The sequence below is a fragment of the Sceloporus undulatus genome, unplaced genomic scaffold, assembly GCF_019175285.1.
Source record: "Sceloporus undulatus isolate JIND9_A2432 ecotype Alabama unplaced genomic scaffold, SceUnd_v1.1 scaffold_19, whole genome shotgun sequence".
NCBI classification, from domain to species: Eukaryota; Metazoa; Chordata; class Lepidosauria; order Squamata; family Phrynosomatidae; genus Sceloporus; species Sceloporus undulatus.
In genome coordinates this window covers 1849694-1867554 of record NW_024802941.1, presented here as the reverse complement: position 1 = coordinate 1867554, position 17861 = coordinate 1849694, and the positions used below count along the sequence as shown (strand labels likewise).

The 17861-nt window shown below is 37.9% G+C and overlaps 1 protein-coding gene across 1 annotated transcript in view; it reads right to left on the bottom strand.

Moving 5' to 3' along the window:
* Positions 1 to 9492: 9492 nt before the first annotated feature.
* LOC121917471 (zinc finger protein 292-like) overlaps positions 9493 to 17861 on the bottom strand; it is a 49175-nt gene continuing 40806 nt past the window's right edge. Inside the window, exon 8 of the mRNA XM_042443473.1 lies at positions 9493 to 17629. Coding sequence (XP_042299407.1) covers positions 10406 to 17629 — 7224 coding nt within the window. The 3' untranslated portion in view covers positions 9493 to 10405. The remainder of the gene's footprint in view (positions 17630 to 17861) is intronic.

Below are 17861 nucleotides of genomic sequence, written 5' to 3'. Positions count from 1 at the left end.
GGAAATCCAATGGGTGACCTTGGGAAAGTCACACACTCTCAACCTCAGAGGAAGACAAAGGCAAACACCCTCTGAACAAATCTTGTAGTGAAAACTCCATGATAGGTTCCCATTGGGGTTGCTATAAGTCAGAAATGACTTGAAGGCACACAACAAGATTAAGGAAGATTTAAAGATAGACTTTCCTCTAAGTTAATGTGTGAACATTTAATGTTTATGATAGAAAATATTGAATCCAACAGTACGTAAGCAGCTATTTCCATTTTAAAAAGAGTTCTGTTGTTTTAAAGACTTTTTAAGTCAGAGACTTTCACTCTCTGTTTTTCCCAGGAAGAGGAAGCTGCAAGTGCCAGCTAACTGCCGACTGGCTTCCTTGCTATGAGTTGGGGTATTCTATGGCTTTGATTCTAATGCCCTTACAGGTGCCCACAGCTTGCTTTTGCAATAGAAGTTCCTGCACTCTCCTACTCCTTCAAGTGACAAGGGTTTCTGACTAATTCTTCAAGCAAATTGTATAAAACTGTACACATCTTTTTTGCTGGGTAGTAGAAAAACCCTCCACCCTCCCAGAGGCATTAGCAAGGGGGCAGAGGTCCCACACAACTACCACCACTGGTGCTCCCTTACTACTGTGTTTGCAGTTGCTGATCCTTTCCATTTTCCAACGGAAATCATTCCTTTTGGAAATGCAAATATTATCCATTCTTCTGATAGGCAACTATACTCATTATTAGTATGTATTATTTATTACAGAATATTTATAAAGACAGAGGAAAAAGAAAAAATGGGACCCCCCCCCTTTTTTTTTTTTTACAGTTTACAATGGAACTGAGGTGGGTAGCAAGATGGGACTACATCCAGATAGCATTAAATTGTTTAGTTTGGGAAGGAAGCTGACCTAAGAATGGGTGTTTTGCCTGTTGTGAATGGTGCAGCATCCCCTCTGAAGGCAGGCAGATAGTGGTCCTACTTGGAAGCGAGTTCTGCTACTAAGGGTTGCAGCCAGGACAGTTTTCATCAAGGCTCTTCTCAAAGAGGGCCGATCTGGCTATGGCTATGTATGCATGGTCAGCAACGTAGGTGGGGCTGCTTTTGAAATGTTTGGGAATTATAACTGGCACAGACATTCACTAAACATAAATTTAATTCATTTGCACTGGCCTCCATTTTGATCCTGAGCCCAGTTTATAGTTCTGGTTATATACTTTAAAGCCTATATGGTTTTGTTCTAAGGCATGTAAAGAAATGTCTGCTTCCAATGGGATTCTATTTATTAAGCTTTTCAAAGGCTGTTTTACCTCTTACTGCTGTCTGATGTTCAGTTCGGCTTTTCGCAGACAGTATCTAGTCTGGATCTGGATCTGTTACCCTTGTGGATCTTGTGAAAACCTCTTATGAAAATCTGATTTCAATGGGGTTTTAAAAGTCTGATGGGACCCTGCTCTTTTATCTGGATAGTAAATGCTATCTTCTGTTACAGTTTTGTAATTTTTAAAAATTGCTAGCTTGTTGTTTTTCATTTTGTTGCATTTTATTAGTATTCTGTTTGAAAATTGTTTTGTTGAGCTGCTGTGAGAAGCAGAGTAAATATGCTAAGATAAATAATTTTCACAAGTCTCCCATTGACTTCAAAATTATGCTGTTGGATCTTATGCCTGAATCAGATGGGCCAAAAGGACTGCACTGGGATTGCAGAAGCACCATTTGCAGTGGGACTGCGACAACTGCATGTGCCCAGTTCTGATCTGGGCCACTGCCTTGGTCATGAACCAGGCTGCCAGAAGGCATCGGCACTACTTCTGGCCACATTCAGGGAATGTGTCATCTAAACTCCATGCCTCCAATACAGTCTGAAGCTGGTGCTTTAGGCCTAAGGTAGTTTGCTGTTATATCCTCTTGAATGTAGAGCATACAGAGTCTATCCACCTCAAACCTCAGCTTATTATCTCTTCTCTGAAACTATCAGCTTAATTTCTTATTCCGCTTCAATAAGAAACCCAGGTTTAACTTCATTTGATCAGAATTTTGCCATTACCACCTATTTCTCAAATCCCTCCACTACTTAAATTTATATTATTGTCTGGTTCATATATTGAGTTGACCCATCCCATCTGCAGAGGTTTGGTTCCGAGGGCACCCACAGATAAGAAAAACACAGACAGTTGTGCCTGTATTATTCAGTGAGTAGCAACACACACACGTCCATGTTTATACACCATCATTGAATAATATGGAGTGTGGCAATCCACAGGGGGTCAAATTTGCAGCTTTAGATTTTCGTTTCCTGAGTAAAAGTGTGTAACAGATTCAAAATATCCCATTTCTGTCCACTTTGGATTCTTTGCTTCAAGTACTACAGTGTTTCTATGTTCCATTTCTTGTTTTACTATGTCTAGCTTTCCTTGATTCATACTTCTCACATTTCATGTTCCCATTTTTTGTTGTGCAACTTTGGATCTTCCTTTCATTTCTGAGCACATCAACAGCTGAATGTCCTTTCAGCTTGAGTCCTATTGTGTCATTAGTCACAGCACTACTCATATTTGTCCTCTGCTCTACCCTAGTAGCTCGTTGACTACTTTCTGACATGGAAGTTTCTTCTTCGGGCATTGTCTCTTGCTTTATTTTGGATTGTCTCACCATACGATTTCCATAGTAAAAGACATTAAAAAAGGAGTTTACTGTTCAGTACTAACAAGTGTTAGCTATGGTACCACTGCTGTTGTCTCTGAGAGATCCTCCACCAGTGTTACCCTCCACTACTGCTGCCGCCCAGTAGCTGTTTGGCACATTTAGTCTGGCTCCTCAGCATAAGCCTGTCATGGGAGACCCTACAAGCAGCACTGCTACCATCAGCATAACTCCTTGCCTCAAAGCAGTATGTAATCTTACAACTGTGGAAAGGTAGTGCCATGATGATCATGTAAATGTAAGAAATAATTCTACCATCTTGAAAATAAGAGAAAAACTCTAATCCCCGTTCAGATGGGTTGGAAGAGAAGAAAGCGTATGCTAGCTCAAGGCTTGTCCACATACAATACTGAACAGTTGTTTAGCCATACAGGCTAACAAAATGTTAAATTCTATGTTGTGTATATTACTTAACAATGGACCACACATAATGATTATGTACAGTATAATCAAACCAGATTGCTAGAAGAAAACAGCCATTTTCAGCAGTGTTTTAAAATCTTTAGATCTAAATATTTTTGCACAAACTAAATTTTAAACAGAGATTTCTCTCAGAACATTTTGGGAGAGGAGATATTTTAAGTGCCATAGGATTGAGCTGTTAATTGCATACGGATCTACATTTGGTTTTAACATTGAACTCTCCCAGATTTGTCTAAGACTGGTGAGTTCTTCTGACATAGTTCATTGGGTTTTCCTGGTTGTTGCCACTGCATCCTTTTTTGGGCTGTTTCTAGCAATTTCTTGAGGTTGCACAAGGGTTCCTATGATATCATAGGATGCTATGTAGGGAAAATTTTCTTTCTTTCTTAAAAAAAAGTTGTAGTGCTATAGTACAAAATTGGTCTTTCATTGATGCAGTGGTCCTGTAACTCTTTAAAAAACAGGACCTTGATAAAACAGAAAACCAGGCTGAGATAAATGGAATGAAATTCTATAAAGGCAAATACAAAATTCTGCATTTAGGTCACAAACCCAAAACTAAACAAATGTACAGGTATAGAATGGAGGATACTTGGCTTAGTAGTAGTACTTGTGGAAAGGATCTTGGGATTACTACTGATCATAAAGTTAAACTTGATCCAGCAGTGTGATACTGTAGCAAAGAAGGCAAATAATATTTTAGCTATTATTATTAGAACCATGGTTTCCAAGTCAAGGGATGTAATATTTCCATTATATTCTTCACGAGCCAAGCCTCATCTGGAGTACAGTTGGCCCTCTATATCCACGGATTCTTTATCCATGAATTCAACCATCCATGGCTTCAAAGTATTTTAAATATATATATAAATTCTGAAAATCAAACCTAGATTTTACCATTTTATATAAGGGATACAATTTTACTGTGTTATTGTATTTAATGGGACATGAACATCCATGGATTTTGGTATACACGGAAGGTACTGGAACCAAACCTCAGTGGATACCAAGGACCTGTATTACATTTAATTCTGGGCACCTCATTTGAAGAAGGAAACAGATAAGCTGGAGAAAGCTCAGAAAAGGGCAACAAAGATGGTAACAGGAACAAAACAGAAGAGGAAAGGTTGAGCAAGCCGGGCATGTTCAGCAAGAGAATTCATGAAAATGAAAGGAGGGGAACTTTTAATTTTTTTAAAAAATCCCATTGCAGGTGGGAATAAAATGTGTCAGAAAATAGTCTCCCATAACAGAAACATCATATGAATTTTTGACTGAAAACTAAAATAAATATCTCAACCTCCTGACAAATTTGCCCTATCTGGAGGAGTCCACAGTCAATATAGGCAGACAAGAGGCTAAAGCTATGCAGACCTTGCTGGACTGTACTACTACAACCATTCTTACTAGGAACTATGTTGGAATGTTTTCTTATGAATGAATGCTCTTATCTTCCAGAATACTGGAATTCACAGCACAGAGTGAATTCTACTGCCAATTAAACCCTCAGGTTATATAGTCCAACAATAGCTACATCACATGGTATTGCCAATCACAATGCAGAGCTACAAGTAGATTGTCTAAGAGCACATCAGCAAGGCACCAGATCCCATCTGATATTGGAAGCTAAGCAGGATCAGCTATGGTTAGTACTTGGGTGGGAGACTGCCAACAAATACTAGGTACTGTAGGCTATATTTCAGAGTATTCCTTGCCTGAGAAAACCATTAATTAATTAATTAATTAATTAATTAAATTAATCATATGCCAACAGCTTATTTGATCACATACTCACACATACAAACTACAGAGGAACAGTGCTCTCCTTAAGCTAATATGGAAGCACTATATGAGCAAAAAAGAAATTATGCCAGCTGCCAAGTTCTTACCACTTTTCTGTGGTCTAGTGTATGTCCAGCAAGTTTTAATCAAAACAATTTGTGTTGAAATAAATATAACATTATGCTTCCAGTGCTTCCATGCTAACGAAGACTTGTATCTAACTGGACAAGCAAAAGGCAACTCATACAATGTTACTTTCCCTCTCCAGCCCAACTTGTGTCTGAGATGCCCACGAAGCAAGGGGCTGTGTTGCACATGGATGAAGCAATAACAGGAAGTTTCCCCAAATGTTCTTGTGCTAGTGGAATCTCCCTTGGCAAAAACGTTCAGTTTGAGGCTATTCCCTACTACCACTGCACCACTGTACAATAGCCCGAGCTTACAAATCATAGAATCATAGAGTTGGAAGAGACCACAAGGGGCATCCAGTCCAACCTCCTGCCATGCAGGAACTCACAATCAAAGCATCCCTGACAGATGGCCATCCAGCCTCTGTTTAAAGACCTCCAAAGAAGAAGACTCTACCACTCTCTGAGGGAGTGTGTTCCACTGTCAAACAGTTCTCACTGTCAGGAGGTTCCTTCTAATATTTAGGTGGAATCTCTTTTCCTGTAGCTTGCATCCATTGTTCGGGATCCTATTCTCTGGAGCAGCAGAAAACAAGCTTGCTCCAGCCTCAGTATGACACCCTTTTAAATATTTAAATAGGGCTATCGTATCACCTGTTCACCTTCTCTTCTCCAGGCTAAACATACCCAGCTACCTAAGGAGTTTCTGTCTTCTGAAGATGGCTTTTGGAGGGATGGCAGACAAAGAGAAATTATCTCATATAGATCAAGATCTGTTCATGCAACCACTAGATAGTGCCTTCTGGTTTTGGGTACTCAGGCAGCTAAACTGAATAATTGTTGCAGCCATATTCAACACACACCACAAAGAGAAAAAATGAAGCACCTCCCATGGCCATTCCTTGGTTTGTGGAGATGATGCAGGATTGGAAACATGTCTGGCTATGGCCTATACTATAGCAAGTTACATAATGACCGCCTTAGTGCTGCGATCCATCAGGGCCCTCCAGACCTCTCAGCACTGCTGTAATCATTTTGTATATGGCTAAAGGGACATAACAAGACACTTTTCCAATCTTGCCCACTTGGTACAGTATTAGCCCGCATGGCTAATACCCTAGCCAGGAGCAAGTTTTCTTGGTTGGGTGGAAAGTTGTTGCCCAGGCCCTTTTCCCTCCCAGAAAGCAGACTACTTTTTGCTCTATGAAACAACTATTATGCTATTTTAATAATTTAGGGACTGAGAAGAAGTGAGAATACCTAGAGTTCCTTCAGGTGTCAGATTTGGCCCTGAGATCCCCAGCTATCCATTTGGTTTTCATTAGACCTCTCTGGTACTTTCACACAAAAGGGCCTGTTGTTATAGCTAATAAATCACCTGAGGGAAAAGGATGGAACTCTATCAGACTGCAATTCCTCTTATTCCCTGTAAAAAATGAAACCAATCCACATTAGCATTATCATTTCTCAATTGCTTGTACCTGCCTGCTCCAGTGAACCCCAAGCAGCCGATTTCCTTTCTTTTAGGGCTGAAGCTGATGAAGTGCCTCCACTTCAACTGGATTAGAGTTGAGCTTGGAGTATACTTGGATGGGTTCTCCTTATTCCAATGGTGGGATGTGGGATGAACTTTTCAGAAAGAATTAAAGTTCTACCTCTCATAAATTTATAATAATCCCAAATCCAGTCTTTCTCTAGCACCTAAGCCAAAGAGAGGCCAGGGAGTGATGGAAATCAGACTCACACATACACACCTGGGTGCCAACATGCATATGAATTTTGCTTTTAAAACTGGCATTACCAATGGCAGCTGGTGGCATGTGCACAATGCAGAAGCTGATTTTGTATGACAAAATGTTATAGGATGCTGTTGTAAAAAGTAAAACAAATGGATAATTCAACGTTCTGCAATGTGCAGGTTACCATGGTCAATTATCAGGAATGATGGGATTTGGAGTCCAAAACATCTGGAAAGCACCAGGTTCAGAAAGGATGTTAATATACCAGCGTCCTAATAGTACAGTTGGCCCTCTGTTTTCGTCAGGAATCTGTTCTGGACCCCCGTGAAAATGGAGGCTCGTGCACATTCAAGCCCCATAGGCATGAATGGGGCGTGCCCCCATGTGTGTGGCTCAGGTGCACACACCATTGAAGATAGCAGAGGTTGCCCCTCTGTGGATATTCAAGGGCGCAGATCTCAGATCCGCAAGTTAGGAGGGGTGACTGTATTGTAAAAATCCAAATGGAACAGTGGAAGAAAAGACAGATTGTACCAAGAAGGAATTAAAACTAATCTATATGTACTATATTATTTCCAACATATAATACACAACTAGAATGTTCTTCTTCTGGCTGTCAAGAAACACTTTCAAATATGTTATTAAAAGTTCCCTTAGGATAACAGTGACTGTTTAAATACTTTCAACAATGCTGGGAAACTAGAACCAAATTCTCCTCACATTGAACACCACCCCTCCCCAAATTTTTGATATCCTTCATGCATATGCCTTTTTTACTCATCCTGATCTAGAGTGGTGATACAAAATAAAATAATCTGCTGACTGCCAGTATTTACTTTCCTTTACAACTGTGGGTTAGTTGATTAATCTGCAAATTTTCCATATTACAGAAACAATTCTGAAAAGTCCTTGCTGGCAATGTACTAATCCATTCTCACTCCTACTGCTAGAGGTTTGGTTTTACCTCCAAAATGGTAGTGGTGGGGGAAGGAATTGTGTTATTCATTTCCTTAATGATTTTCTTTAGGAGAAACTTAACACTTACAACAAATTATGTAAGCTGACAATGAAACATGCAATACTGAAATAATAAATGACACAAGATCTGCAGACTAATTACTCCTGTAGGCTGTTGCTACAATGAAGAAATAAAGCAGTTTGGCATCACTTTAACTGTCATCCTGTGGAATCCAAGGATTTGAAGTTTGATGAAGCATTCAGCCTGGCCTGTCAGAGAAATTTGGTGCCTCATTAAACTACAAATCCCAAGTTTTGAAGGATACAATCATGGTAGTTAATGTGGTATCAAACTGCTTTATTTCTGCAGTGTGGATACACTCTTAGGTCCAAAACACACCACAGAAATAATCCTGTTCAAGACCGCTTTAACTACCCTGGCTCAATGCGAGGCAATTCTGAAAGTTGCAGTTTTGTGATATATTTAGCCTTCTGTGTCAGAGCTGGTGCCAGAATAAACTACAATTCCCAGGATTCCCTACCATTGAGCCAGGGCAGTTAAAGCAGTCTCAGACTGGATTATTTCTGCAGTGTGTTTTCTACCTTAGTCTTCTTCCACTGTTATCAGGCATGCATTTACCTAAGAAAAGGAAGTTATTTATTTCGTGTGTACACATGCATTAACCTGGGCACACTTTATTTGGTCCCTTCACATATCTTCATCATGTTGATATGATGAAAGACAATCATGTTCTTGATGACGCCAAGTGTTTCCAGAAGACAGAGTTCCCAGGATACAGAGTGTATAAAAGTCTGAATGAGTATATTTACTGCTACCATGCTAGGGAAGAACAAGGTTTCTAGTAAGGTCATGAATAAACATTTTCCTTGCCCCAACCTGTGTGGAATAATAAAAGAGGCAAACCACTCTTTTATTACTACACCATGGCCTGTTACAGACTGCCAAAATAAAGCTGCTTCGGGTCTCTTTGGAGGTATGCTATTTAAATGATGCGTGAGTCCTAAGAGTCCAGAGGTTGCACCAAAGCCACACTCCATTCCTAAGCACTGGAGTGCAGCTTTGGTGCAGCTTCCGGATTCTTAGGATGCATGCATCATTTAAACAGCATACCTACAAAGAGACCCCAAGCAGCTTTATTTTGGCAGTCTGGAACAGGCCCTTCTCTCTTGTTGTTTCCTTGTGCTTTACTGCTGACAACCAAGTCTTCAAGTTGCTGGGCCATCTTAAATGAGAATGTGGATAGTAAGGTTGGGGACACTGGACTTTCTGCTCCAACAAAACTATCTCACATCTTCTTGCTGGGTTATGAGCTAGTACATTAAATATATTTCAGTGTGCATACACTGTTAACTTCAAGTGAAAATTGATTTTTTCCCCATTTAAAATGTTTTCATTTTGTAAAAAGCCAAACAAATAAACTAAAAAAACCCACCAGCCTAGTTTCCAATTGAAGCTATGAGTGAGAATATAGTTCCATCTCTTATGAGAGTATGATTTTTTTTCTCTTAAAGAGCATAAATTCACTTTCTATTCAAAATGCATTTTTGTGCTTCTAATGCTGTTGTAAACAATACCTATTTTATAAATGGATATGTAGACAGTATAATCAAACTAAGTGATTTAAAAATCCATTCCTGACAAAAAATATCATTTTCAAAGGAGTGTTGTAGAAGTTATGATGTAATACCTATACATCAATGTAAAAATTTAAAAAACAAAAAGGATCTTTATAAGATAACATGTATAAAACAAGAATTGAAATGTGATTTTATTTAAGGCAATACTGGGCTACTTCACAAATCACCACCTCAAATATATACAGTGCTCCACACTACTAATTTTCTATCACATTCACGATGGGTTATTCAATACCAAACTGTTGTTTAAATCTTCCATGTCAGCAAACTATTTAAAATTTACATTTACATTATATTATGGAAGTGGAAGAGTTTTAGATCCACTCAAAAGCAATGCAAGTGCAGTTGCATGAAAACGTTCTGAGAACTATAGCTCAATACCATCCAAAGACACTGGATGTTTCAAGTTACAAATACAACTGTGTCAGTATGTATTTTAACCATGTGTGATCTGATCCAAGTTTCTGTCCTGTACACATACCCTATGCAAAATAAACTAGATATGGTAGACTTACCTAGTCTTTACTTCAAAAAGTTTTAAGTTTAAAAGAACATTTTTTAAAAAAAACATAATCACTTAGTTACAAATTAAAATTCTGAATATAAATGTGTCATTTAATATTTCAGACTTACAGACTGCTGGTTGCAGCAAATGATTTACAATAATAAATATATACAAAAACGTATCTACAAATAAAAAGTACTGTTATATATGAGCAGTGACTGGTGAACGATACCACAGACAATTTCACAAAGATTTCAGTCATGGAAAAGGGACATTTGATAAAAAAATTGAGGTTTTTGATCAATTATTTACAAAACTGAAACAATGATTCTGTTCCAAGTCCCATAGGGATAAAAACAAATAAAATTACATGACAACTGTCATGAATTTTGCTAGGTTAAATCACTTCAAAAGAAAACCTTAAGAAATAGCATCATGCTCAATGGCTTCCTACTTTTAAAAATGCAGTACAGGTCACATTTAGACACCATTGGAACAAGGAGTCCACTCATATTACCTGATTATTTTGTAACCTCTGCTTTTGCCTCTCCATGTTCATCAACTCTTGCCAGACTGACAATAGGTTTCATTTTCTGAAGTTGCTTCAACACAAGCTCAGTGCAATCTTTAAAAGTCTTATCTAAAACTATTTTTACAGTACCACTACACTGAAATTGTGATGTGTTAACAAACTGTACATATGTTTCACTTTCTGAATATGATCTTCGTCTTGCAAAAGAGTTCTTGTCATTAGATTTTCTCGATTTTGAATAAGAACCTTTCCTAGTTCCACAATTATTGTAGCTCCTCTCTGTATTTTTCTTTTGCTTCACTGCAGACTCTTCGAGGAACTTGAGAAAAGATACTTCAAACCCCATGGGCTTAAATGAACTCCAGGCAAAAGCTGAAGAATCTTCTTCAGTAGTTTGAACTGCAACTGCAGTTTCCTCCTCTCTGTGCACACTACTTAATTCAACAGCCAAGACTTCTTCCTGCTTCTCAACTTTTTTCTTTTTATTTTGTGTTGCAATTTTTTCTTTGCTTGCCCTTTTTAAATTACTGTTTACGCCCTGCTGTTCTGTAACGGAAGAGCTAGTTTCTTGATAGTCACTATTTACATCAGGAGTGGGTTTTGCATGGTTCTCTAAACTTGTGAGGTCTTCATTTATAAGTTTGGTAATGAACAATTCTGCAAGTTCATCCACCTCATCCTTCTCACTCTTTTCAGGTTCTTTCTGCACCACTGGTGGAGGGGGTTTCAAGTCTGCAGAGACATTTGATGTATGTGGCTCCAATTCTTTTAAATCACAGCTTTTGACATCACTTGCTTCTTTCTGTGAAGGTGCTTCTTTTTCTTCTGAATCTGCATACTTGTTTGAGACAATTAAGAGATGCCTGTGTTGTGAAGTAAATGCTTTAGACAACTTGTGACATTTATAATGCCTAATTATATTATTTTCACTTGTGACAACTGATGAACAGCCTTTTATCATACAAGGATATTGCATTACAAATTTGTTTGTGCATTCAGATAAGGCCTCATCCCTAGCCTTTATTGAATACACATACTTCCCACATTTTAAAGAATATGCCTTACTGTCAGAAGCCTGACCCATTTTGAAATTTTTGTTTTGTATAGCAATAACCTTCTTTCGCCTCATCCTGATTATTTTGTTTCCATGCTTTCCTGCTCTGTATTTTAATCCTTTATATTTAATTTTCATATTTTTTTCCTGATTAGCTTTGCTTGAAATATTTTCTTGACCTGGTGTAAGGAATCTTCTAGGTCTTATTAGATGGTCTTTATGTCTCTCATTATGCTTATTAAAAATATGCCGTAAGAGATTAGACCTTGTTGCATAAATACGGTCACAGCCTTCACAGTCACACTTGTACATGCCATCGTCTGTTTTGTTCTGCTTTATCTTTATTCCATGATCTGTCTCAAGATGTATAATATAATTAACATATTCTGTAAAGGATGATTTACATTCAGACTGATCACAGGGGAATCTTCCAACATCCAGGGCTGACCTCACACTACCAATTTCCTCTGGAGTCATCTCATGAAGTTTCATATAGTGCTGAATAAGACTAGTAACTTTTTGAAATATCCTTGAGCAATTTCTCACCTCACATCTGAATTCTTTTACTGTACTTTCAGTTTCTTCACAATCTTCTTCTTTACCAATATCCTCATCTTTGCTTGGCTCACTTTCTTCTTCTGCCTCCTGAGAGAATGATGGCAGATCAGATTTATGTACAGCCTGATAATGAAGAATCAAATTCTGTTGTATTGTAAAAGCGGCAAAACAGCCTTGGTGCACACACCTGTAAGGTCTGTATGGACTATACGTAGTAGGAAATTCCAACGGTTTGTGTACTATTTTTTTATGTTTTCTTTCTTCCTTTTCCTTCCTATGTCTTCTAATCTTGCGTACTTTTGGCTGAACCTGTGTATTATTAAGTGGGGCTACACTATGAAGCTCTAGAGGAACCAGAACTACTTGTGAAGGCTTTTCAAAATTTTCAAGAGCAGCAGGAATACTTTCTGGCATCACTATTTCTGGCATCACCTTTTCTGGAACTTTCTCAGGTTCTATATACCTTTCTTCCTTTACTTCAAGTTCTTCAGTCAACTGGGATTGATTTTTACTTTCCATTAACACATATTTTTTTAGTTCAACATTTTTTAGTTCAATCGACCTTTGAATTAAGCTTGCAGTTTTATTCTGGGATCTTCTTCCATATGGCCTTTTTAGTTTTAATTTTACCATTTCCTCTGTTGTGAAGTGATGCACTAATTGACAGTGTGCTCGGAGGTTAGAATTTCTAGTAAATGTTTTTGGACAGGTAGCTACAACACATTTGAATGGAGCATATTTCAACTGGTGTTTCTTGATTTCTAATATCATTTCTGCAGTGTATTGATGTATTTTGCTGTAGTGTTTAAATAATGCATCCTTTGTCATAGCACTATAATTACAGCCTGGAGCCTGGCACATAAATGGCTTATGGACTTTTTCACCAATGTGAGGACGTGTTTCTGAAACTGGCTGGACAAGAGATGTGCTCTCAGCTGTTATAACTGGAACAGGAATTTGTGGCAACAGTGCATCTGAGGGAAGACAATGAATTATATTGTCAAATACCTGGCTTGATGTTTCACTTTCCAATTTCAGCTTTTTCAATCCTTCTAAAATTTCCATGATCTGGTTATCATCTTTCTGCAAGATTTCTGATTGAGAAAGGTTAGTTTTGGCAAGAATGATATTCTGTGTGTGTACTATTTGTTCACTGGGTTCAGCTGGTTTAATGTTGTGCGAAGGGTTTTCCAAAGCACACTCAACAGTTCTAATTTGTGGTCTTTCTAACAATTCAATTGACACCTCTTGGACTTCACTTTTAACTTCAACAACCTGAGAGTTCATTGCTGTTTTAATTATTTCAAGAGTTTTTTCAAAATTCTGAATAACACTATCTTCTGAAGAACCAAAATTAGTATTTTCTTGAATGCAGGAGCCTAGAGTGACCTGAGAATTACTATTTTCATCTTTTACTAATAGATGAGCTATTTCCACAGGGGTTTCATGACTAGTTTTGAAGTTCTCTTTAACATTGGCAGTTAATTCATTGTCCACACTACTCATTTTTTGTGTTAGATTCTCTATTAACACTTCAGTGTCACAGTTTGCCAGTACATTTGACTGCAACTTCTCTGCAGGTATTTGCACATTTCCTTCAACATTTCTGTCTAGAATTTCCAATGATGTCAAATCATTAATTACTAGTTTCTGTGAAATGTTAGGCACAACTAATGAAGTAGCTGCTTTTTTCTTTTTCTTTGAACTACACGCCCCCCTTTTATCCAAGCTACAAAATTCTGAACCTTTGATACTACTTATGACTGAAATTCGTGATGTGCTGTTTCCAAAATTATGTGTAGGGGCATCAGAATTAGAAACTACATTGGAACATAAACCATTTTCAATAGTCTTAAGTATTAAATCATCTGGAAATACTGGTAAATTGCTGCATTCTTCTACTGATGAAATTTTGGCATTAAGTGTTTTATTTTGGTCTGTTAGCAAGGTAGTTGGGTTGCAAACTGTTGATAACAAGGGTGACACACCTGGACTTGGCAAAACTGTTGCACTTATTTGAGAACTACCAGTGATACAACTAGTTGTCATTATATGTGGTAACATCTCCGCAGCATCAAAAGTATTTGGAATGCCTGCAGTTTCCAAGGCTTGTTTGATAATTTCACTTCCTTCATCATTTTCACTTGTATTGATGCTAGTTATATTGGTCCGTGGAAACAAATTTTGCAAAAAAGCAGCAGTCCGATTTTCTGTAGCAAGCAGCTGTAGAAATGATGGCTCTTTGAAACACACTTCTGGATTAAAAGCTGACTCCTGTTGTTGCTGTAAATTTAAAGCATTTGAAGAAAGAATCATACTAGCAAGTAGAGAAGACTGCCCATTAAGCTGCAGAGCTTCAGGAGAAATTTCTGATTCATCCAGGGGTTTACAGTAGGACCGTTTAGAAAGATGACCACCAAGTGATCTGGGATTGGAAAACACTCTGTAGCATCTACTACAAATAAATTTGCCATCTCTGATAATTGCTGGCCATTTTGCCCGTTTATTATGTTTTGGTTTTTTGTCTTTTCCATCTGGACCTCGCCTACGATCCTTTTTTGCTTTTTCTGCTACCAGAAGTTGTGGAGTGGTTTCACTGAAGTTCTCATTATTCACTTGTGAAGGGAAGAGCACATCAACACTTTCATCTTTTGGAAAAGAATTAGTGTTTCCTTCTAGTTGGGAGGAAAAATGATTGATACTGTTTTCCATTTGTGAAAAGACAGAAGTTGGGCAATTATCAGCTGAGGATGAGAAAAGAGAAATTGGACCATTTTCTGCAGGTAAAGGAAGGAAAGGATCTGAACCACTGTCAATGTTTAGGGGCATGACTGGTCTTTCTAGTTCATCTAACTGGGAAGGTAAAGTTGCATTAGACAGACTTCCCATTTGAGAACTTAATGTATCTTCTGGCTCATTTTTAATAGTGGAAGAGAGACATGTATTTATACCATTTTCATTAGGTAACAACGAATTACTCATACTTTCCAGACGTGTTGGAAAAAGAGCATTAGATAACTGCTGTAACTGACTTGTACATGTAGAATTAAAACTGTTATTAGCTTGTTGAGGAAAAGCATTGCTAGTGGGAGTAACTTGTGATGTTAAAAAATAAACAGTTTTGTTATCATTTGGCAAATTTTGCAAACTGCCTGCTTTTCGACTTTTTTTGTTCTTGTGCTGCATCTTAAATGTAGCATATTGATCAGGATGTGCTGTTTTCATATGTTTACCAATGCTCTGAGAAGAATTGTAGATTCGAGTACATCCCTCAACCTGGCAGGTGAACTTCTGAACTGGAGATGATAATGGTATGGCTGGAACAAAAGGAGGGCCTAAGCTGTTCTGGGCTGGAGCAAGTGTAACTCCTTCTAAAGTCTTCAAAGGGAGATTGTACAGATTCGAAGCACTGATAATGTTTTCTTCAAGCTGAGACTTGGGGAGAGGTGAATTTTGATAATCCAACTCATTCTGCATGAGTGATAAATGGTTTCTCTCTTTTTCTGGGCTTTTTGTTGAAAGGACTTCAGGTTCAAGCTTGCATGAATTAAGGGAAACGGTTTGGGATTCACTAACACTACCAGGTTCCTTTGTTTCCAGGAAAATTGCAAGATCATTGCAAGTATCTTCTACGGTTGAGCATAACTGCTGTATTACAGCTGCACTGCTATCTATTTTAGTAATTCCAGGAGGTAGTTTACCCTTCCTTGCCATATTTTCTCGAATTTTTTGACCCAAGAGAGGCATCAAAGCATTGCTGGCTAGAACTACTGGTTCTGGCTTTGCTGGCGCTTGTATGGATTGCTCTATGCTTCCAGTGGAGATTGGATTAATCTGTTCTTGTACAATTACTGGTATTCTTGTTCTTTCGGTCAAAAATGATTCATCTTTGATTTGCTCTGTGACATAGTTTTCTTCTTTGAAAGAATTATTTAAGCTATTTCCAAGGGGCAGCATCAATGCTTTTTCTGGATGGATTTCTTCAACACTCTCATTTTCTTCCAAAGACTGAGGAAAAACAGTGTCATCTTCATTGCCTTTCAGAGGCTGAGGCTGAGGCACAGTGGTCTCTACCTCAGACTGTACAACAGGGTCACCATCAGACTGTTGTATTTTTTCAGATTTAGTGTGATCTTCAAGATGTTTTTCTAATTCAGTCTGTGAACGGTAAACTTTCCCACAACCTGCAAATTTGCAGGTGAAGGTATTATAATGCTGTGCTTCATGATCATAAAGCAAATATGCTTCTGAAAAAACTCTTCCACATTTAGGAAACATGCACTTTGCCCTGAAGACTGGGTGCTCTTTTCTGTGACCCAGAAGTTCTGCATAACTGTTAAAGCTAGCCTTACATTTCATCTGAATACAGATATAGGGTTTGCTGCCACAGTGCATTTGTAAATGATCATTAAGATGGGTAACACTTACAAAATGTCTTCTACAGTACTGGCAGATTACTTTTTTGCTTTGCATTTCAAGAAAGCGTTTAGCTTCCTCATTGTCTTTGTGACCTTTTGCATGTGCAATCAAATTTTTAAAATATTTAAATCCTTTTTTACATAAGGTAACAGGGCAGGTAAACTCATTGACAGGCAATGGTTTTTGGACTGGCATTATCTCTGGAACATATGGTTTATCTTTTTCATAATTTTCATCATCAGAGCCATCATTGTCATTAAAAACAATGAAATCCGCAGCATAAAGACTGTTCTTTTTAATGTGTCGTTGTTCCGGCTTAACTATAGTATTATTCTTCTTGTTCACACCAGTGGTTGTTGTTTTTGGTGGTCTTCCTAGCTTTCTCAGTGGTTTCATTGCAGCCAGCCTCTCTTTACTTGACTTCTTAACATGTAGTGTCACATGAGGAACAAAAGTTTCTTTAGAACTGAAATTCTGTGCACATATTGGGCAGCTATAAATTCCATCTTTATAGTGTTTTTGTGCATGCCTAACTATTCTGTGTCCAAGAAATTCTTTGTCACAGAGTACACAATATTGCATGTATGCTTGCCAGTTCCTGAATCTAGCAGATATAAATCCCCGCTCTCTCAATTTTTTTATTTCTCGGTTTTTCTGTTTTTTATCTCTAATGGCTCTAAGCAAATTTGTAGCTTCATCAAAACATCCAGAAAGTCCATTCACTGATGTTTCTTTGTTCTCATCCTGGCAGTCTTCTACCTTTTCATGCATTTCAGTGTCATTCAATTCATCTATTGATGATACAATTGATGCCTCCTCTCCCATCAAAGCAAGACACTGACGTTTTAGCATTTTCCAGTCCCAAAACTCTGGATCAAAAGGCCACTGCATTTTTAATACAAGTAGAAGTTCACAGCGCAGTGAATTTGGTATTGGAAGATTTTCTTCATCATATTTCTGATCTGGTTGATTGTACAGTATTTCTACAGCATAGTATGCATCCACAGTAGGCCCCAGTAGAAATTCACTTAGTTGACAAGCGCGTTTAACCTCCAAATCATCCGGCAATAAGCAAGATATAGTCTTGCAAATGGAAATCTTGACTTCTGTATTCTCACTAGCTTCCAAACGCAATGCTTTTACACAAAGTTCAATACAAGTTGCAAGTCCAGCTGCATCAATCTGTAAAGTAAAAAACAAATTAAAGAGCAATTCACTACCAGGTTCTGCATTTACAAATGTTATTTAATCCTATTGCACACGTTCTCGCTTCTTTGCTCTTAAAAGACAACAGTCTAGATTTTGCCAACATTAGTTAACTATTTCAGAAAGTCACACTGTAGAATTCAGTTTTCAACTCATTTGCCACTGTTGCTGATGCTGACAGAAACCGAAAATTCCTGTATGAAGCTCA